At 58.7% G+C, this 22,637-nt stretch overlaps 1 protein-coding gene across 1 annotated transcript; it reads left to right on the top strand.

Moving 5' to 3' along the window:
- The first annotated feature begins 297 nt into the window (after positions 1-297).
- WNT11 (Wnt family member 11) lies at positions 298-16,307 on the top strand. The gene is made up of 5 exons (XM_032427271.1): positions 298-462; positions 7,490-7,725; positions 9,309-9,586; positions 11,975-12,267; positions 15,623-16,307. Exons 1-5 carry the CDS (start codon positions 380-382, stop codon positions 15,795-15,797), a joined length of 1,065 nt encoding a protein of 354 aa, XP_032283162.1. The 5' UTR covers positions 298-379; the 3' UTR covers positions 15,798-16,307.
- The last annotated feature ends 6,330 nt before the right edge of the window (positions 16,308-22,637 follow it).

The raw sequence follows: 22,637 nt of genomic DNA, 5'->3' as shown, positions 1-22,637 counted from the left end.
TCTCTGGTCCAGTCGCCCCTTTCCTTGCCCGCCGGCAGCCTGGATCCCAGCCTGGGGCCGCGCTAGGTGGACACGCCCTCGGCCGCGCTCGGGCGACACCTAATTTGAGCCAGACGCCTGCGGCGTCCCGGGGCTGTGCGGGGCGGGAGGCGACGCCCGCCGCGCGCTCGGCCTCCCGGGCCGGACCCCTCCTTTGTAATTTGAATAAAACGCCCCCCCCCCCGGCGGCCCCCGCCCTGCGCGCCGCCTTAACCCGCCGCCTCCGCTTTCCCCGACTGCAGGCGGTGTGCGCGCAGGACGAGCGGCGGTGGCCGCGCGCGGCGGGACTTCGGTGCAGCTCCTCCGGGGTGCGACCCCCGAGCGCGCGTGGCGCGCGACCATGAGGGCGCGGCCGCGGGTCTGCGAGGCGCTCCTCTTCGCCCTGGCGCTCCAGACCGGCGTGTGCTACGGCATCAAATGGCTGTAAGTGGGGACCTCGTGTCTACGCAGTCGGGCTGTGGGACAGACGGTTGGGGGCAGCGGCTAATGTGAAGGGGGCACCCTGGGGGTCGGGTGAGCGTGCCCAGACCCGGGAGCAGAAGTTGGCTTGGGGGTCCTGGGCAAGTCACTCTTCTTAAGCCTCCTTTTCCTACTCTGTAAAATATTGTCCTTCCCTCCCCGAGGGTTGTGAGACAGGAGCGAGACAGGGCGTGCGGAGCGACAGAATTGCCCGGTCCGTGCGGCTGAGCGTCGCGCAAGACCTCCACAGGGGCGGATGGAAAAAGACAGTGTGGTCAAGGGGCCCAATCAGGAGGGTCTGTGCCCCTGCGCGCGGGCCTGCTCAATATCACGTTTCCTCCTCAGTCTCCTGACCCCTCCACCTGGGTGACCTTGGGGAAGTGTCACTCAACCTCGGGGAGCCTCAGTGTCCTCTGTCAAAGGAGGGAAGGAGTCTCTAGCTCACTCAGATCGGATGAGAAGCGGCTCAGATGCTGTGCACATGGGAAGGGTATTCCTTTAGCTAGAAATTATTAATGGACCGGTAGGTGGGAGACAGAGGCTCTCCTCCCTCCCGCAGAAGGGAGTGCGGCTCTGTGCAGGGCTGTGGGCCGTGCAGGGGGGCGGAGAGAGGAGTAACACCCAGCCCCTTCCTGGAGGAGCGGCCCTCCCGGCTGGAGGAGAGAAGCCCAGGCCGTAAATAACTCCCAGGCGCTCTAGCAGTGACCAGGGTGGTGGTGTGGGGTCCCGGGGCGGGGGGAGGGAGACTACCTGGTGAGGGGCACATACCTGGGCCCCCCGGGGTGATCTGTGAGCCCTGGTGGCCGTAGGTAGGGCTTGAGGAGTCTCTGGGACTTCGGCGGGTGGGGCCAGTGGGGAGGAGGGGACGTCCAGGACAGGACAGGTCTAGAGTTGGGCGTGGAGAGGGAGCCACGAAGATAAGACAGGCAGGGACAGATTATGGGAGCTGGGGAGGGGCTATGAGGAAGGTTCTTGGATTAGCTGCAAGACAGGGCCATTGTGGCTGGGCCGCCCGCAAACAGTCCTGAGTTCACTGGCCCTGCCCCTCCTGGGGCTGAGTTATCGATTAATTGGTGATTCAGAAGGGGGACCCCATCTTCTTTCTAGCATTTCTTGTTTGCAAGAAGCCTGGGCTCAGTGGCTCTTCTCAGCTGCTTCTGATTAGTTTTGTGAGACGTCAGCCACCTACTGCGGGTGCCTGGCACTGTGCCAGCTGGTGGGACCCTCTGATCAGAGTGTCCAAGCCCTCCTTACCCACCACACCATTTCACAGATAAGGCAACTGAGGTCCCGAGCCGGGAATGATTTGCCAAAGAGCACTAGGAGTGTCAGAGGCCAAGAACGAGGCTTGCTCCTAGAGCACTGGGGGGGATGCTGCTACCATTCCCACACCACAGCAGGAATGCCGAGGCTCTGACAAGTGTGTGGCTTGCACGGGCCCCCATGTGGCATGTGGCCGGGGAGGGCCTGGAATAGATGGCTAGCTAAGCCCAACACCCATGCCATCCCCACTGCACAGTTTGGGCTGCTGCAAAAATGGATACAACTCAGTGTCTGCCGTACGGGAGCTCCTCTCCTTGGGGGAGATGGACATGTAAAAATGCAAAGTGGACTTTGGGCTGCGTCCTAGGAGAGGGAGTGTGGGAGCCCAGAGGAGGAGCAGTTAGTCCCATCTAAGGGAGGTGACTTTGGGCTGGGCTTCAAAGGGTAGGTAGGATTTCGATGGCCAAGGATGGAATGCAAAGCAGGCGTCTCGGCAGGAGGAACAGCAGGGAGGAAAGCAGAGAGGCAGGACAGTGCCCAGTGGGGAAACAGAGAAACCAGGAGTTATAGGAGCCCACTCGTAAATCCTCAGACTCTGTTCCAAGAGCTTTAGTCACTTAAGTTTGATAATACTCTCATGAGGTAGGTGATATTCTTACCACTAGCATTTTACAAATGAGGAAACTAAAGAACAGAGAGGTTCAGTTACTGGTCCAAGGTCACACAGCTAGTGAATGGTGGCTGTGGGATCAGAAACCAGGCAGATGGGCTCCATTCAGCCAAACCCCTTGATAGTGGTTAAACTCTTGATGGAGCTGAACATATAGGGGGAGACAGGAGTGGAGTTTAAGCATAACAACTGTGTGTGTGTGTATGTGTGTGGCTGTGGCCTTGTTACATGCCAAGCACTGTTCTGAGAGAGAGAGAGAGTGTGCACAAATGGAGGGGGGAGGAGAAGAGGGAGAAGCAGACTCCCCACTGAGCAGGAAGCCCGATGCAGGGCTCGATCCCAGGACCCTGAGATCATGACCTGAGCCGAAGGCAGACGGTTAACTGACTGAGCCACCCAGGTGCCCCTGTTCTGAGCACTTTATGTATATTGTTTCATTTGAATCTCCCGACCAGCATGGGAGGTGGGTTCTGCTGTCACCCCCGTTGAACAGAGCAGGAGATGGAGGCGCGAGGGGCCCCTAACTCATAGGGTGTCATAGTTAGTAGGCAGCAGAGGCAGGATGTGGAGTTAGGGGGTCTGGCTCCGTGGCTTCTTGGTCGCAGGGGGCCATGGGACAGTTGGAAATAGGGAAGTGTACAGTGGGACCGGGAGGCTGGGGGCTCACCCAGGAGACTCAGATGTCCCGGGGTTGTCCCCGGGGGTCCTGCTGCCCTGGGCTTCGGAAAGGGAGCTGAAGGTGAAAGGGGCATCTGACACAGAAATTGAAACCAGATGTGGCTCGGTGGCCCAGAATGCCCACCTGTTGGGAACCTGGGCCTCAGCCTGAGCTTTGCCAGTCCATTAGCCACAAGCCATGCCCCAGGCAAATTAATAGCTTCTGCCTCTCTGAGTCTCAGTTTCCTCATCTCTAAAATGGGACTGAAAGAGCTCTAGCCTGGGATCTGGGATGCCTGGGTTCTGGCTTGGCTCTGCCTGATTGGCTGTGTACACGTCTGGGCAGGCCTTGCCCTTCTCCTGGCCTCGGTGTCCCCACTTGCACAATGAGATGGGGACACTGAGGCCCAGGAAGGGCCAGTGACTTGCCCAAGGTCGCATGTTGGTTGAGTGACTGAGCTGGAGCTGAAACCCAGGTGTCCGGCCCCGAGCCACTCCCAGGAGAACCCTCGACTCCCAGATGAGAGAGACCTTGGCCACCACAGTGGTACCCTTGGCACAGGCCTTGCTTGTGAGCTCTGTTCCCTTCTGTCCTTTCTCCTACCCTCTCCCCCATGTCCCCATCCCCTGATAAACCAAAATGTTTTCAATTAGGGGTCTGCTGCAGCGAGGTAAGCCAGAGGAGATGTCCAGACAGGTAACTCCCCCGCCTCCTGCCCTAATCCTTGATTACTTCCCCGAGGGGGACTTAGTTAGAAACGGTCATTACCTCTAATTACCAGATGACCGCATTGCTCTCCGAAGGGGTGGAATCCGCTGCCCCCTGCTTCCAGATCTCCCGGCCTGTGTGCTGCGGCTGGCCGCTCCGTCTGCCCCACTCTCTCCAGCAGTTCCTCGCCCACCAAGGCTCTCCAGGATGCTTCCTATCTGTCCTCTGCCCTCCTTGGCGGTCCGAGCCTCATCTTGGGGGGTCCTCACTGGGGTTTCCCTCCTAGCACCTCTTCTCACCCCCAGCTGGGGAAGTGGAGGCTGGGTGACTTCAGAGTGGGACAGATGGATACCTAGAGTGGCCCAGGTCCCCAGGCCAGGAGCACAGAGTGCCCTGAACTTTGGGGCCAAAGCACGTGGCACTCAGGAATTGGTAGTGCTGAGCTTCCCCGGAAAAGCCTGGGCCTTCATTATCCACTGCTGGGCTGGAGCAGGAACCCAGGGCAAGGACTAGGAAGGCATCCTCACTGCCTGAGTGCCCACTGCGTGCTCCCTGGGGCTGTGCCAGGGATTTTCTCGAATATCTCCTATCACCCTTCCCACTGTGAAACAGATAACTGGCGCGGAGGGGAAGGAAGAAAGTTGGGCCAGGATGAAGGGCAGAGCGGGCTCGGGACAGGCTGAGTGTGGGCAGCCCCCAGCCCAGCAGAGAGGGGGCCCAGGAAGGAGAGGCCAGGGTCTATGGGAGGATGGCGCTGGTTGAAGGTGGGGCATCCGGGCCCCGGAGCGCCCCTGTACAAAGGGCAGGGGGTAGTCGTCTCCCAGGCTGACCCCTCTGTGAGCATGGGATGGGCCGTGAAGCAAGAAGCTCTGCCAGCGGGGGGTGCCGGGCCTCCGTGGGGTAGTGCGTCTGCGTGTGTGGGCAGTGTTCGCTGGGTGCAGGTGGCGGGCTGTAGCGACCAGGAAACAGGCTGCAGGGATGGCCTCTGCCTCTCTGTGGCCACACCTCACCCGGTCTAGGCTGCAGGAATCCAGACCAGAGATTCCCTGGGGGGTCCCGGCCTAGACAGGCCTCTGGGGCTCAGAGGGCCAGGGAGGAGCGGATGGCTCCGTGTAGGTCAAGAAACCATGCCTAAGGTCTGCATCCAAATACACCAGACATTTCCCTGCTCGTAGTTTGGAGGGTAGGGATGGGCCGGAGGTAGCAGTGAGGAGAGGGGGCCCTAGATAGCCACGATTGATCTGAGGCTGGGTCGTACCAGCCGGACTGCAGACATCAGGCCGGGCCCACTTGTCCTGGGTCTGCTTTCTCTACTTTGGAGTTGTAGGATCGGTGGGGCAGATGGCGGAGAGTGAGAGGCAGGGGGAAACTGACTTATTAGGACTTAATGTAGCTCCTAGTATCCCTCTCAGCCCCTCCAAGACCTCTAGGAGTTCCCGTTTTGTAGGTGATGCTCTGAGAGGTGCAGCAATTTGCCCAAGATGAACAGCACATAGAGGGCAGAGCTGGAGCTTTGACTCAGGTCTTTGACTCTCTGGTCCAGGATTCACCCAGCAATAAGCAGAGGCAATCCCATGTATGAATGTTCCAGATGTTTTATATGCATTATCTTATTAAAGTCTTGCCCTCACCTTTTGAAGTGGAAATTATCATTTTCCTATAACAGATGAGGACCATGAGGCCCAGAGAGGTTGGGTAACTTACCCGTGTCACACAGCTGTGCCCTAAGCCTGGGCTCTTCCCTGGGCCAGCCCACGAGCTGGAACATCGGGGTCATTGCCTTATAACTGTGGATGGGTCTGTGTAGCCATTAGACTTGGGGCTCCTTGAGGAAAGGATCTGTGTCATGTTCATTACCAAATGAGTTCAGGAAGAGTTGGTGCTTAGTAAATATTTCTTCCACAAGTAGATCAAGTTCATTTATTCATTTAGGTACAGGAGCAAGGGGAAAGGTATTCCTGGGCAAAGGCATGGTGGTAGGGCAGTCCCCCATCAGAGGAGCCAGGAGTCTGGTATGGCCAGATGTTACAGCACACCAGGGACAAGGACGAGACGCTGCACAGGTCTGGGGGACCTTGACTAAGTGGGCGCAGGTAGGAGAAGACCACCAGGGCAGTGACTATAGTAGCTTCCCTCCCTGAGCACTGAGCGGGTGTGTCAGCCCTGGGCAGAGCACATGAGGCCCACCGAGTTACTCCCCCAGGTAGTGCTGAGAGGTTGCTGGCCTAGGAGAGGCCAAGTGACTTGCTCAAGGTCACAAGGGAGAACAACAGACCCAGGAGTCTACCCCAGCCTGTGCTGTTCTTTAGCACGTTGCTATGTCCCTTGGGATCTCAGGTGGGGGGTTCTGGGATCTTGGCCTCACTAGGTCTCAGCCCTGACCCTGGATGAGGACTGTGGTGCTCGTAGCAAGCGGGGGGGGGGGGGGGGGGGGGGGGGGGGGGGGGCGGCGGCAGCACTGTAGCTGCAGTTTGGCCCATCCCCCCCTTCCCCACCGTGCTTCCTCTAGAGTTTCTGCTGGCCTGCTGAGGGCCAGCTGGGTCTGGGGCAGGGGATGAGTCTATGCAGAACGCTTTAAGGCTCTTGGGGTCCCTGTAGCCTGCACTTAGAGTAGGTGCTGCCTGATGCAGCCTGCTCCCTGGAGAAGGCTCTGGGAGAAACGTGCATCCAGGATGCACCCCTGGTCCTGGAGCTTTGCAACCCCAGTACCTAGAGCCAGGATCTGGGAAGCTCCTCGGTGTTATAACGTTACCAGGGTTCATAGAGACCCCCAGGCCAACATTTCCCAAAGCATGGATGAGGTCAGCGTTTCTCAAACAAAGGGCTTTTTGCTTAGCCACCTCCTGAGTTAAACAGAACCAAGCCTGTTGCTTTGCTGTGGGACTTCTCAGGCAGGGCCTTTAAAATGTGAATGTGCTTCAATTACTCTCCGAAGGGGGACAGAGTATATCAGATTCCCCAGATGTGCTTATGCATGGATCCCGTTTTTCAGAGTATCTCACTGGAACCGATTCTGGGAAATAGAGTTTACAGGTACAGACACTGAAGCCCAGAAGAGGACAGTGATTTATCTAAGGGCACACAGCAAGTTCATGGCCAAGTCTAATTTATCACAAAATTGAGTGGCTCCTTAATCCTTTAATAAATTCTTTGCATGTGTGTGGGATTTTACAGCCCAATAAATGACTTTAGTAATTACACGAAGGGATGTATGGTGAGCTCCTAACTCAGACTGTGCATCTAGTAAGTGATCAGGTAACGGCATGGATTCTGAGGTGACTGGTAACCGAGCACGGAGCGCGGCGTCCGGCACACACAGGGGCTCGGCGTTGGCTGCTGAGTAAGGGGTCCTAATTCACAGCCGAGCGAGAACTAAACGAGGAAGCGGGTGTGAGTGCTTTGTGAGCTGTGAAACTGTTTATTGTTAGGCTAACGATAGTGAAGCAAGCGTAGGTGGGGTGGAGGTCGTGATCCTACATTATGAATGAGGGCCTGGCCCAGAGAGGGACAGTGATGTGCCCAAGGTCACAGGGAGCTGGAGGGTCTTAGTTTAGTGTGTCTTAGCTTCCCGGCTCCTTCCAGCAAAGGCCCCCAAGCCCACTGAGGGAAGGCTGGGACCAGAGGGGCAGGTGCGCCGTGGTCCCTCACGCCGTCTTTCCTCCCACTGGTTGTCGCCCTCCGGTGGTGTGCAGGGCGCTGTCCAAGACCCCGGCGGCCCTGGCGCTGAACCAGACGCAGCACTGCAAGCAGCTGGAGGGGCTGGTGTCTGCGCAGGTGCAGCTCTGCCGCAGCAACCTGGAGCTCATGCGCACCGTCGTGCACGCCGCCCGCGAGGTCACCAAGGCCTGCCGCAGGGCCTTTGCGGACATGCGCTGGAACTGCTCCTCCATCGAGCTTGCCCCCAACTACCTGCTTGACCTGGAGAGAGGTAGGGAGCCGCCGGGGGCTGCCAGGGCCTGCGGAGTGCGCGCAGGTGGGGACGGACGAATTCAGGCGTACGTGTATGTGTGTTTGGATGGGTGGGTGAGTTCATGGCTGGCTGGCTGGATGTTGATGGCTGTGCGATGGGTGGGTGAGTGACTAGGTGGGGGTTGGACGGGCGCACAGAGAATACAAGTGCGGATGGATGGGTGGCTGAAGTAGTCACAGACGTGGGTATCCAGGCCTGAACTGATGAGTGAGTGAGCACATAGTGAGTGAATATACCAGTGTAGGGGGAGCACAGATGCACGTGTACCCGGCTGCATGAAGCAAGGGTGGATGCGGCCCAGGAGGCTCTTGGGAGGGGAGGCGGTAACACGAGGGCGGGAGAGCCCCCTCCTCGGGCAGACAGGCGGGCACAGGTCATTCTAGACCGACGTGACCGCAGACGCTGTGAGATGCACAGCGGGAGGTAGCGGCCCCACTGTCCGAAGCAGGTGCCTTCCGGGGTGGGTTTGGGGGTTTCTGATGGGCAGAAGGGCCCCAGCGGGTCTAATGTCTCCCCTGCACGGTAACAGCTAAGGTTTGTGGAGCACTCGACAAAGCTTCCTTCCTTCCCAAATTATTTGAACTCTAGAGGAAGCCTGTGAGGTAGGTATTATCATTCCCATTCTACAGTTAAGCAAACTGAGGCTTGAGAAGGGGAGGGGACGTGTGTGGAGCTAAGGCAAGGACACCCTACAGGAGAGGCACGTTGGGCTCCGGATTGGTTTCCCAAGGCTGCTGTGACAAAGTCCCACAAACAGGGGCTTCAAACAACAAAACTGGATTGCCCATAGTTCTGGAGGCTAGAAGTCTGAAATCAAGGAGCCGGCAGGGCTGTGCTCCCTCCGATGGCCCCGGGGAGGATCCTTCCTTGCCTCTTCTTAACTTTCGGTGGCGGCCAGCAGCCTTGGTGTTCCTTTGCTTGTCGATGCGTCGCTTCAATCCCTCCTTCTGTCCCGTGGGGCCCCCCCACCACGTGTCTCTGTATCCATGATTCCCCCTTCCTGTAAGGACACCAGTCACTGGATTCGGGCCCACTGTGATCCAGGATGACCTCATCTTAGTTCCATCACACCTGTCAAGACCTTGTTTGTAAATAAGGTCATGTTCACAGGTACCAGGGGTCAGAACTTGACCCTATCTTTTTGGGGGACAAATTTCAACCTACAACTGGCTTTTTGCACACTCATCTGCCCCTCGGCGACAAGTTCTTTGAAGAGTAGCCCCTAACACTGAGTGCGGGGAAGCAGGGGCAGATCCAGAATCGTGAGTGTGTGGGAGCAAGGCGCCTGTGGGTGTGTGGGGTGTGCGGGCCTCTGGATGTGGGGCTGAGTTTTCGAGCGAGTGTCCAAGTCAGCTAATGTATGTGTGGGAGAATGGGCAAGCGACAGATTAATGTCCCTAGGGCTGTCCTCCCCCTGGTTGCAGCCCCTGTTCCCTGCCGGCCCCACCGAGGCAGGCAGGGGCTCAGGAGGAGGCCCTCAGGCCTGGGTGGGGTCCTGTCCCCGGGTCACCCGCGCCAGCTGACCCAGCACCTCCCCACAGGGACCCGGGAGTCAGCCTTCGTGTATGCGCTGTCGGCAGCCGCCATCAGCCACGCCATCGCCCGGGCCTGCACCTCCGGCGACCTGCCCGGCTGCTCCTGCGGCCCTGTCCCAGGTGAGCCACCCGGGCCCGGGAACCGCTGGGGAGGATGTGCGGACAACCTCAGCTACGGGCTCCTCATGGGGGCCAAGTTTTCCGATGCTCCTATGAAGGTGAAAAAAACAGGATCCCAAGCCAATAAACTGATGCGTCTACACAACAGTGAAGTGGGGAGACAGGTAACCACCCACCCCACCCACCCCAGATGGTTGTGCTTGTGCCAGTTGGCCAGGAAAGGGCCACCAGTGTGCCTTGATGGAGTGGGGGGCGGGCGGCGGGCCCTGATCCACCCACACCCATGTGCTCCCGGCCCCCCCTTGGCTCTCCCCTTTCCAGCTGCTTGGGGCTTGCCAGGCTCCTCCTCCTCCTCTAGGGGGTCCACCAGGATTTCAATTGAAAATGTTGGGTGGAGCAGAAGGAACACTGAGCTAGGAGTCAGGAGCTCCAAGTTCCCGCCTTGGCTCTGGCACTAAACTGGCTGGGTGATGTTGGGCAAGTCACTTCCTCTCTGGCCTCAGTTGTTTCCATCTATAAAATGGACTGGCTGGGTACACTCTAGTCCCCATCGGCCGTGTTCCTCAGGCTCCTGCCGTGGGGCCTCCGGCCGGGGCTGGGTGTGGGAGGAGGCGTGGGGAGGGCTGTGGGGCAAGAGCCTTAGCCTCCGGGGTCGTCTCCTTGGCCCTAACGGGGATTCCCACCCAGCTCCAGACTCAGATGGCCCCCAACGTCTGTTACTCCCAGTTTCTCATTAATTCCTCACCTCATTCCACAGAAGGTTGGGGTGAATGCATAAGTGAAGGACCTTTTTATTTTTAGAAAATTAAAAAAACAACAACGCTTTATAGCACTCTGAGCACTGTGAGCGCTGAGCTGGTGCCTGATGAGTTGTCTGTCCTGCGGTCCACAAACCCCCCTGCAGGAGGGGCTGCTACCCCCTACACACGGGGAGCGGGGGGCCTCAGGGGTGGAGCATCAGGGGCAGATGGTTCCTCACGCTTTCCTGCAGGCCCAGCAGGCCCGTTGTACAGAGGCAGCAAGGGGGGCAGAGAGAGCTTAGGTGGCTTGGCCTAGGATGCAGGGTGCGATGGAGCCCAGGTCTGTGGGACTCCATGTCCAGAGGTTTCCACATCCTCACCTTCCTCTCTCACTGGTCTCCCTCATGGAAGGATTCTAGGATGTCCAGGCCGTGTTTGGACAGTTGGGGAAACTGAGGCCAAGAGACACTAGGGGCCTGCAGCAGTAGTTACCTGTCCTTGATGATTCAAAAGTACCTTGATGCCCTTGGGAGGTTGAATGTGCCCTGCAGGCGGGTTCACCTCATTCCTGTGCTCTTCACAGGCTTTGCTGAGCCAATTCCAGATTCTAGACCCAGTGGACTCCCTCATTCCCCACTTCCTGGCACTGGTGAAGGAGAGGAGCCCTGGGACCTTACCAGCTCCTGCACTAACTCACCGAATGACTTTGGGCAAGTCTCTGCCCTCCCTGTGCCTCAGTTTCCCCATCTTTCTAATGCAGGGGTAGGCCCAGGGGATCCATAAACCTTGCAGGTCCGCACAGGAGGGCTGGCCTGGGCAGAGGGATCCGAGTCTTGTGTGCCAAGAAGCAAGGGTTAAAACGCAAAATTTTACTGCCTGCAGAAGACATCTATCTAACTCATGCCCCTCAGGTACACCTGGGGAAACTGAGGCCCAAGGAAGATGATGGGACAGAGTCATTTCGGAAGCCGGGACTAGAGTCTCCCTAAGCTCCAGAGCCCAAGCCTCCCGGCTCCACCACAGTCATTGGACTGATTTTTCAAACCAGTGTTGATTTGACTTTTAGAATTCATAAAACCCTTTCCTCTGCAACCATTCTGCAAGGTAGCAGTTACGTGCCTGCCCTGCATAGAGTAGGACAGAGCTGCTGACCGGTGGCTGGGGCGGGGGGGGGGGCTGCTGGGGGTCACCAGGCAGTGGAGGGGAAGGGCCAGCCAGGCCAGGGAGTACGCCCCCATGCACTTACCTCCTGCCTCTTTGCCCCCCTCCGCCCCCCTCCTCATTACTCCCCTTCCTTCCTTCTCTTTTTTCACTTTCTTCCAACAAGCATTCAGTGAGCCCCAGTTTTGTGCAAGAGAAAAGCGTGGAACAATTAAAAGCCATGGCTTTTGGAATTGCCTTCAGACCTGAGTTCAGATCCCGGCTTCAGGATTTTCTAGCTGTGCAACCTTGAGCTTGCGACTTGGCCTCCCGGAGCCTTTGTTTCCTCTTTTGAAAATGGGGAAAGTAACGATACCTTCCATGAAGGACTGTTATGATGATTAAGCCATATTATGTATTTGGGCACTTGACATCTATTACCCCTGCAAATGCCACTCCCTTCCTGTCCCTGCCAGCCACCCCCAGGCTGGGGAAGGAGCTGAGAACCTGCAACAGTCCCCAGCTTTAGAGCCAAAAGCTCCCTCACCTGAGGCCCAGAGTAGGCAATGACTCCCTGATAGCACCCAGCATGTGTGGGGGTGGGGCAGGGTCCCCGGGCAGGCCAGGGAGAGGGCTCTGGCCGCCCAGCCCGACGCCCTCCCCTGTCTGCAGGCTCTGCGCGCCTCTCTGGAAATGAAGTGTAAATGCCACGGGGTATCTGGGTCCTGCTCCATCCGCACCTGCTGGAAGGGGCTGCAGGAGCTTCGGGATGTGGCTGCTGACCTCAAGACCCGCTACCTGTCGGCCACCAAGGTAGTGCACCGACCCATGGGCACCCGCAAGCACCTGGTGCCCAAGGACCTGGATATCAGGCCTGTGAAGGACTCGGAGCTTGTCTATCTGCAGAGCTCACCCGACTTCTGCATGAAGAACGAGAAGGTGGGCTCCCATGGGACGCAAGACAGGTAAGGGCCTGCTGCCGCCCTGGCAGGAAGGGGTCGGCTCTGCTGACAGGCCCCACGCCAGCGCAAGGCCAGGCACAGAGTCTCACCTCAGCTGCCCTTTGGGGGATGGAGTCCCTGCCCGGTTGAGGGAGGTGGCCCCAGGAGTGCCGAGCAGAGGTGCCAGGGTCCGGGGGGCCTCCAGCAGAGCTCCTGGGAGGGGCCGCTCTGTACCTTGCTCAGGCAGGGGCCGCCGGGGAGTGGAGGCTGGTGAGAGCCCCCTCCTTCCCCCTGGTGGGGGAGATGGGGATAGACAGGACCACACTGGGAGGCTGGCAGGGACAGAAGCTGCCCCACAGAAGACAGATCCTCATAAGTGTTTGTCAAGTGAGTGAGTGAAGGGTCAATGTCGTTTAAGCCGCTGGTTGGACAAATAAGGACCTGAGGCACAAGGGCTCAGTAGTCAGCCCACAGCCGCGCAGGGAGTCTGCACAGAGCTGGAGACGGAGCCCGGGCGCCTGCTTTTCAGAGGGCCACCAGGAGCGGGAGGCCTGGCTTGAGGACAGACAGAGTCCCATGTCCCCTGACAGGCACACGCCCACCTCCCAGGCCCCAGCTCTCTCTCCCCTTGGGCCCCAGTTTCAGAGCCGGGGCTGGGGCCCCATCACTACTGCCAAAGCCGGCTCAGGACAGGAGAAAGAAAGGGAACCGGGGTGACTGCAGACCTACTGTGTGCCGGGCAGGGCTGGTGAGGATTCAGGGCAGCAGTATTTCCCGGAGATGGCTCTGGGGAAAGTCAGTCCCGAGATGCTATAATAGAGACAGTCCTGCAATCAGATGTGAGTGGGAAATTCTCTTTGGCGATTTGCAAAGCACGAGAACATTTTAAAGGCTCAGAGGAATCCCACAGTAAAGGATCTGCCTAAGCCAACGTTTCCCAGAGGTGTTTGGCTGTGGAACTCTTTTATTAAGGAGCCCCTAATAGCATTCCACAAAACTAGTGTTCTGCGGGGTTAAAAGAATATTGAAGCAGAGCGAGGGTGTCTGAGGACGGGTCTGGCACATAGTTGGTGCCCGGCCAGCATTTGCTTCCTCCGCAGCCCCCGTTCCCGTCTCCAGGAGAGGGGGGCTGGCTTGGGGGGGCGCTCCGCCTTCATAGGCCAGGGCAGCAGGCTCTGCGAGGAGGCCCTGGCTCCCATCTGGAGGCCAGATTGAGGGGGGTCGGGTGGAGTGAAGATGGAACCAGGTCGGGCCTGGGAGACAGGAAGGAGCGAGAGTCTGGTCTGAGGCAGCCAGGGTGGGTGTGATGAGGATGGGGTGGGGGCAGAAGGGTTCTAGAACCCAGACAGGCTAGGGAAAGCCCAGAGCACACAGAGGGCCTCCCCGGCTCCATGGGGGGAGGTGTGTGCGCGCGCGTGTGAGGGAAGGCTCGTGCCCACCCCCGCGCCACGGTTTCCTAGCTGTGGGACCTTGAGCGAATGCGTTCGCGTCTCTGAGGCTCAGCCTCATCTTCTGTGCAATGCAGAGGGTACCACACCCCTCAGAGGGGTGGCCAGCCAGCGCCAGTTACACTTACGGGGCAGCTCCTCTGTGCTATGGCAGTCCCATGGGAGGGGCTCATCAATGGTGCTCTCTCCTCCCCACCCCCCAGGCTGCCAGGCCTCTGCTTTCCCAGGGCCCCCCACTCCGCTTGCCCCCAAACCACTGACCAGGAGGCCCCATCCCGCAGCACCAGCTGCCTCCCTTGCTTCCTCTGAATGCCTCCTTCCCACTTGCCACCAGGTTGCCTGCCACGCTCAGCTCTCAGCTGTTCCTCTGAAGATGGGCTTTTGCAGACATCTGTGTGGGTCAGCTTTTCCTCCAAGATCTCAGTAGCTTACAACCACAGACTCTCTCCCGTCTGTTTATTACGTGCCGCTCTGGCAGGCATAGGGAAGGGGGAGAGACAAGTGGTTGGATTGTGACAGAGGAAAGCCCAAGGGTGAGGGGAGTCTTGAGGTGCCCTGGCTCAGCCTGGACATCAAGGAAGGCTTCCTGGAGGAGGGGGAAACGTGAGCTTTACTAGGTGAGGGGATTTGGAAGTACAAGGGGTTGGAGGTAAATGAGCTTCGTTAACTGTAAGAAGCATGTGCACGGGTGGCACCTCTCTAGAGGCTGGCCCCCTAGCTGGGGACAGTGCCCTGCGGCCCTCCTCACATCCAGCTTGGTGAACTGAGGCCTCAGCAGCAGTCAGCATTCCAAACCCCAGCCCTCTTGTCATGTTTCTTTCAGCGGCCTCTGCACTGATGAAACCTGCCCTGGGCCCCTGGATCTTTCTCCAAGTCCCACTCTCCCCAGCCCCCTGCAGATCTTGTCTGGTTCTGGGGTTGGAGGCCAGGTTTCAAAGATTGCATGTCAGGGATCTAGAAATAAAAATGAAACTCTTCCCTCTTCCCCCCCTTTCCTGGAGGAGTCATCCGGAGACCTCCAGGATACGGCTGAGGGGCACGAATGGGGTTGAGTGACTAAGTGGCTTGCCTTGATTCACACGGCCAGTAAGTGGCAGTGCTGGGGCTTGAACCCAGGTCTGTCTGCCTCTGGGGCATGTGTTCTTCCGCTGTTCCTTCCCGCCTGGAACTGTTGGCAGCCCCGACCTGCAGGCCACCGTCACCTCCTGATTCTCCTTCCGTGCACCGCCCCCCCCCTTCCCACCCCATGGCCTCCTCCCAGCCCTGGTCTCAGCCTCTCTTTCTCCGGCCTCCCTGCTTCCAGCCCTACCCCTTCCATCTGTTCTCGCCTCTTAGATTAGGTCCGGTCCTTTGCCTCGTCTTCTCCCACAGGAGTGTGATTCGGAAAGATATGCAGCCCCTGCAAGCCTCTGGGTTGTCTGCCGTTAGGGTAGGGAGAGCGTGTGCTAGGCTTGGTTTCAGGACCCCTGAGCTTCAGCCCTGCTTGCCCACAGACTCCTGTGAGAACTTGAGCAGGCCTCTGCCCTCGCCTCCAGCGCCGTTTTGTCTATTCCAGAATTATCCTGGGATTCTCAATGTAAAAACGATCTTTACATTTGTTACAATATAATTCAAGAACGGATATGAAGACAGGATCATTAGAGTGGTTTGAGGCTCCTTCCAGTATTTAGAAGTAGAAGGAATAGAAAAAAAAAAAAGACACCTCCAAGGAAACAAGACACTCCCGTCATTTTGATACATGCCTATTAGAAATCTAGGGGAAAGTGAGAAGTACTCTCAGGAAAAGGGATTATTTACAATTCCCCCAAGAGCAAGACACCTTACAAGAGGAGCTGGGGGGGGGGGCCCCGGGGGGGGGGGGGGGGGCGGGGGCCCCGGGGGGGGGGGGGGGGGGAGCGGGCACTCCCTGACCGCCCCTTCCCCCCCCCCAGGCAGTGCAACAAGACGTCCCACGGCAGCGACAGCTGTGACCTCATGTGCTGCGGTCGCGGCTACAACCCCTACACGGACCGCGTGGTCGAGCGCTGCCACTGCAAGTACCACTGGTGTTGCTACGTCACGTGCCGCCGCTGCGAGCGCACGGTAGAGCGCTACGTCTGCAAGTGACGCCGCCCCGCCCGCGCCCGCGCCCCTCGGCGCCCCGCCCCCACCAGGGGCCCGGACACACCCCGGGGATGGTCGCTTGGGGATCCCAGATGCCAGGCGTGGGAGGTGGCTTGTGCTTGGCCTCCGCTTGGCAGCCGCCGGGGACAGAAGGCCTGGCCACCCGGGAAGGAGGGCCGGGACATCAAAGGAAACCGACAAGATTAAAAATAACCTGGCAGCCGGAGCCCGGGAGGGCCCACCCGCCGCCTTCCAGGCCGCTCTGAGAAGCCAGGGGCCTGGGGTTGGCAGGACTGGTACGGACTTGACCTTTCACGGCCAGAGACGCCAACCTCCCGGGAGGGGAGTGGGGGGGTCTGCCTGCCCTCATTAGAATGTTCTGCAGGCCCTGCCCTTGAGACCCCCACGGCTGCCCCCGGGGTCTGAGCCTGCTGGGCCCACCACATGGAACCACTAGCTTGGGTTGTAAATGTTTTTTTGTTGTTGTTTCGTTTTGTTTCTTCCTCTGGGATGTGGGAGCTACAGAAATATTTATAAAACATAGCTTTTTCTTTGGGGTGGCTTGCCTCAATTCCTCTATATATTTTATATATATATATAAATAAATATATATAATCTCTATTTTAAACAAGCTTTTTAAACAGCTGTATGAAATAAACGGCGAGAGAACCCCAGCCCGCCCCTCAGGTCTGTGGCCTCCTCAAGTGAACTCAGAAGGTCCCGGGGCCGGGCCGGGTGAACTCTCGGGTTTCCAGGCAAGGCGGCTTCCGATTGATGTCCCTAGCCCCCCAGCTCCGGCCCTGATCTCCCCGTAAGATCTCTTGGTCAAGGGCGAGAACAGACGTCTTGAAACATAAACCCAGCTGGCAGATTCTTTGTTCCTCAGGGACACACACGCAGGCCGGCATAGCCTGGCTGTGTCGTCAGACCTGCTAAGCTAGCTTCCAGAGAAAACCTACCGGGGGAGCTGGGGACGGGGGAGCTGGGGACGCAGACTTCAGGGAGGTAGTGGCAGACCCAGGCTCCTGTCAGCCCTCGTGGGTGTTCCGTGTGACTCTGGGGGAGGCTCCCCCCTCACCCACCCTCTGTGCTTCAGTTTCCCCATTTGTAAAAGGGGGATGGCGAAAATTAAGGTTGGTGGTTGGGAAAGCCCCCCCCCCCCCCCCCCCTGCCTGGGCCAGGCTGGTTGCCCTGGGTGTGGTGAGAAGCGTCTGGATTCCTGTTCTGTGTCAAAGGTGGAGCCATGGGGATTTGCTCTCTTTATGGCTGCGGGGTATGGGCCAAGGAGGATCAAGAAGGTCACAAGCGTTTGCCTGGGGTACCTCGAAGCCCTGAGACGGGGATGGAGAGAGGGCTGGTGCTCAGACTTGGCCACATGGGGATTGTGAGGTCGATTCAGTCCCAAGTGGCACTGGTGGGGAGAGGCTGAGATGCACATTTAGGCATCATCACTAAGGGGGGGTGGGGTAGAAAAGCGAAAAGGACCAAGGCCAGGGCCTGGGGCATCTTCGCTTCGGAGATCAGGGAGATGGAGGGGGAAAGAGGCAAAGGCGCTGAGAAGTAGCAGCCAGGGAGATGGGAGGGTCTCGGTGTGGTCAGCTCTGCCCTCTCTGAGCTTCAGCTTCCTCTCCTGGGCAGGTGGTGGGTGGTGCTGATGGGCAAGTAGAGGGTATCCTCCGCGCCTGGCCCTCGGCAGGTCCCCCCCAGATAGAAGCAGTTAGTGAATCACACGTGCTCTGGCCGTGGGGTGACCCCACAAGTCCAAGGATGTAAGAGAAGGGAGTAACCAGAATTTCTGTGTGGGGGGGAGGAGACGCGAACACGGGGGAGGGCTCTCCGCTGCCCAGAGCTAGCTAAGGCACCCCCTGGAGGGGTTGGGGCAGAGCAGGGCCTCGGAGCCCGGGCAGGATTTGGTGAAGTGAAGCAGGCACCTGGGGGTGGGATGTCATGGGCATCCACCCCCACCCCCACCAGAGGCTGGTCTGATCACTGAGGGGAAGAGAGAGGGCTGTGTGGCCACCCTCCAAGTCCCTGCCTGGGAGCTCGCCTCAGGGTGGCCAGAGTCACAGAATCACAGGCTGGAAGGAACCTCAAGATAAGTCTTCTGGTCTCCCAATCTGTTTTGCAGATGAGGAAATTCCGAGATGGGAAGGGCCTTTCCTGTGGTTACAGAGCTGATAAGGCTGGTGGTGGGGTTGCAGGGCATCCCAGGGAGAGGCTCTCGCTAGCATCTCTGCAGAAAACTCAGTCTGCATTGAACAGGCCCTGGAGTGTGCTGTCTTCCGGGCCCAGGGCTGCCCCTTGCTCCACACGTCCAGCAAAACCAGTCCCCAGTTCCCTGGCCCGGCATCCAAGGCCTCTCCCCCAGGTCATAGGTCACTCTTCCAGGCACATTTCCTACAATTGCCCAGGCCTGCCCTCTGCTCCAGCCACAAGCAGACCACACATGCACTCATGGATGCAGAAACCTGACTGCTGGGCCTGCCTCTGGCTATCGGCTGTGCGCACAGGCCTGGAATGGAACTTTCCCTGTTGGAGTCCTGTTCAGCTGTCGTGACCATCTCTAGCAAGCCTTCCCTAGCGACCCCGGTGGGAGGGATCTCTCCCTCCTCCCCTCTGAACCATTAAAGCAGCCATCACACTCATGCTCTCTGTGGCCAGCCACTGTCCAATCTTCCTTCAAGGCCTGGTCCTCTCCTCCGGGAAGCCTTCCCTGACCACCCTCCGCCTGGACCTCCTCTGGGTTCCCATGGCCATTGTGCTCCTCGGGGACATTGCATGGAACCAGGTTGTAGTACAGGTCTGTGTTGTGTCTGTGTCTGCCTCCCCCACCCATCTGGAGCCTCCTCGGGAGCTAGGACCGGCCCAGTGCACCGGGGGATCTGGGATCTGGGAGTGGCACACCTGGGGCTGAGCTCATGCCTCAGAAATGTTGGATTTTGGGGTGTTCTTTGGACCTTAACCAGAACAAGCAAATGAAAAAATCGGACCAAGGACCCAGAGTGATTCTCAAAAAGGGTGATCACAAACTTCAGGGCTCTGCAGAGGAGGTGGCTTGCCCCAGATCTCACAGTAGGTCCACTGTGGTGCGGGGCTGGGGGCCCAGGTGTGTCTGCCACCAGACCCTGCGCCCTTCTCACGAGTCCTCACTCCGGCCAGGTGCGGGAAGAGCGGCATAAAAGGCAGAAGACTCTTCCCGGCTCAGGACAGGAGACCCAGCTGGGCCCCCGACTCAGTGGGCCTTATACACCTGCCACTTGCCAGTGCCCAGGCCAGCAACGAGGCCCTGCACCCCTCTGGCTGGTCGGGGCTGGGCAATCAAGAGGGGGTGGGGGGCAGGTGTCTGCGCTATTCCTCCCCGGCCAGGTCAGGGTTCGAAGCATGCAGCCAGGCTGAGCCTCTACCCCAGTGAGACAGGGGTGGGGCCTCCAGTGTGAATCCCAGAACCTCAGAGCTCTAGGGTCTCAGGATCTCATTGTGTGCAGAGATTTCGAGCCATAAAATCTTGGTACTTTGGACTTTTGGAGTAGAAATCTTCAAACCATTGCCTTGGAACCACTGTAGAGGCCCCTGAACCAATAGCCAACCCTGAAAATGTAAAAGGCCCAGGTATGGCCCTGTGGGTGTCAGAATGCGGGCCACCAGCAGGATTGTCACGCTCCACCTCCCTCTTGCCTAAGAGGAGTGCAGGCCCAGACTGGGCTCTGTGAAGCCCAGAAGGCACGCGAGAGAGCGTGACTCCCCAAGGATGACAGGACCAGCTGCTCCGAGGAGGCTTCTGAACCAAGTGTGGGAGGCTGGCTGGAGACATGGGAGAGACGGGGCCTGAGGAGGGAGACAAGAAGGCGGCAGAGAGGAAACAGGAACTCCTGAAAAGACGGAGAGATTAGGTTGGTGGGAAAGGAGAGAATGGACAGATAAGGGCCCCTGGGGAGGCCAGGTCAGGCCAGAGAAACAACCAAGGGGGGCCCGGGCGCAGCCCTGAGCAGGCTGATGGTCTGTCGTTCCTCAGGTCATGGTGACCAGCTGCCAGGTTACACAGAGCAGGCTTCCAGCAGGATGCAGGCCCCCGCCCGGGACCCTGGACCACGGGAGGCTGAATGGGGTAGGGGGAGTTTGGGGCTGGGAGGCAGAAATCCCGGCATGTTTTCCATTCTCTTGCTGTGTGACTCCAGGCAGCCACTGGCCCTCTCTGGGCCTCTGCAAAAGTTGTCTCATTTAATTCTCACGATTTTGAAAAGTAGAGCCCAGTATCTCTATTTATTGATGAGGAAACTGAGGCCCAGGGAGAGAAGCAAGTAGTCCAAGGTTATAGAGCCGTAAGGGGCAGGGCAAGGATTCAAGCCCCAGACTCCCTGGCTGCAAGTCTGTGATGGGTGTCCGAGGGATGGAGGTGGCCTCTGGCTGAATGGGTATTGACCATGAACCGGAATAGCCAGACAGGGCTCCGCACGGCGGAGAGAGGAGACCAAGCAGATTTTAATAGGTGTCACAGGGACTGGAAAAGGCAGTCCAGAGAAAACCCACCTCTCTCAAAGTGTTGGGGATAGAGTAGAAAACCTGGAAGACTTCATGGAGGAAGTGCCATTTGCACTGGGTCTGGAAACCTGAGGAGGATTTCAAGAGATGGAGGAAGAGGCAAAGGGGAGGGGTCTGCATGAGCGAAGGCATGGCGCCTGGTTTGCTGGGGGGAGGCCAAGAAGCGGGGTGTGGCTGGAGCTCAGGGGTCTGTGGACACCAGGCCGCCTCGGGCCCTGGGCTGGTACATTAGAGCCAGGGTGTCCGAGACCACCGCCACCAGGGTGCTAGCCACAGGCTGGCCCAGCCACCGCCTGCCCGCCAGGTCCCCCGCCCACCCGCAGAGATGGCTGGCTTCAGGCAGAGCGATTTCACAGCAGCCCGTTTAACGGGTCCCTTTACTCCCATAGACCAAATCAATATCCGCTCGGCTCCCCGGGCCTGTGGCTGCTGAAGACATTCTTCTCATCAGCCCCTCGGTCCCCATTGCCTCACCTGCCGGGCTCCAGTGGGGGGCTGGAGAGCTGGGGGAGGGGCGGAGGGGGGGCGGAGGTGGCAGATCACACGACCATCCCAGACGCCGACCGCATCCAGGCTGGCCTCGGGGCTGGCAGGGGAAGGCGGAGTTTGGAGAGGCCTGGGCCCCAGAGCTCCTGGACAGGGGCACAGCCGTAGTGAAAACCTAAGTGTTCATGTCCCCGCCACGTTGGCATCCATAAAAGCCTTGCTTGCAGGGGCTGCGGAGCGGGTGACCGTCTGGGAGGTGCCGTGCCCTCGAAGGCACCTGCTAACTCAAGATCCTGATGCAGCTTTCCTTAGATTCTGGACCACCGCCCAAAGCATTCCACGGTCCTGGGAGCCCAGGACTCCAGGATGCTAAGAGTCTAGCAGGTCTAGAATCTAAAGAATCTAAAACTATGCCTTTGTTTTCCTCTGCCTGACATGGGAGTGTCATGGTGAATTTTCTAGGGTTTATATCGTCCTTCTTGTCCCCCGAGAGCTGTCCTGACTTCCCATCACATCTGACCCTAGGGAGGGTAGACCTAGCAGGCAGGAAGCCTGCTTGTGGCAGACCCTGGCTCTGGACACTCCCGGATAAAAGGCTAGGTAACCATCATCAGCTGGTGACCCGAGGCCAGCTTCTGGGGACAGGCCGCTTGTCCGATGCTTTCCCCACAGGCGTGTGATGGTTCTTACCTGCGGTGCTCCGTCATAGCCCCTAGCAGCCCTCCTGCCCCCTCCGGTGTCAGTTTGGGGGTCCATTCTCCTCCTGCTAGTTGCTGCCCTTCCCTCCTGCTGTCCCTGAGAGCTCCTCTCCCCGCTAACAGAGACCCCATCGTCACCAACGGTGGCTCCAGGATCCTCAGGAATGGGGGGCAAGGATGGCGGCTGCCGACACTCCCCGTCTGTGCCAGAGCCCGGGCGGAGTCTAAAATCCATTTCCGAAGCGTAGGGAAGCAGACGTCCACCACCTCCAGCACCCACACGGCCTCCCTCCCACCCCAACACGCGTCCGCAGCCGCGCAGCAGAGACCCCACCAGCCTCTCTATCTCTGTCTCCAGAACACATCTGAAATGCACAAGCTAGGCAGGAGGCCTCAGTGTGTAGCAGGAAGGGACACGGCCTGTTAGAGTCACACAGCCAGGGCTTCATCCAAGCCCCTGCTCCTACAAACCAGGTGACCCTGGACAAGTCTCAGCTCCCAAGATGCCACTGCCTCAGCTGTAAAATGGGGGTGAACACAGGCTCATCCTGACCTCAGGACAGAGCATGGAGCACCTCACCGGGCTGGACCGCCCAGCCAGGGCTTGGCCACGGGACCATGTAATGCACTTTCCTTCCCCAGAGCTTCCCTGAACTTGGGCCCCGTGCCTCTCTCCGTGGTGCATGCTGGGGACACAGGAAGGACACCGGAAGACACACCTGCGGGGGGCAGAGGGAGGACTCTACCACAGGAGGGGCTAGGAGCACTGCTGTGGTTAGGAGCACGACTTTGCTCTTGGCCAGGCCTGCCTGGCTCCTGGCTCTGAGCTCACTGACTGGGGCACCTGGCAGACGCTTCTTCCTTTTTGAGCCTTAGTTCGTTCATCTGTAAAGTATCATGAATAATAATACCCACCTCTCTGGATTATTGTGAGGTTCAAACTAGATCATGCACAGCAAACACTGGGCACATCAGATGGCAAGAGTTATTTATTGGTAGCCATTGTTATTAAATCAGAATTCGGTCACTCGGGGCGCCTGGGTGGCTCAGTCGTTAAGCGTCTGCCTTCGGCTCAGGTCATGATCCCAGGGTCCTGGGATCGAGCCCCGCATCGGGCTCC

Source organism: Phoca vitulina, unplaced genomic scaffold (genome assembly GCF_004348235.1).
Source record: "Phoca vitulina isolate PV1807 unplaced genomic scaffold, GSC_HSeal_1.0 scaffold36, whole genome shotgun sequence".
In the NCBI taxonomy this organism is placed as follows: domain Eukaryota; kingdom Metazoa; phylum Chordata; class Mammalia; order Carnivora; family Phocidae; genus Phoca; species Phoca vitulina.
This window is presented reverse-complemented; position numbering and strand designations above follow the sequence as displayed.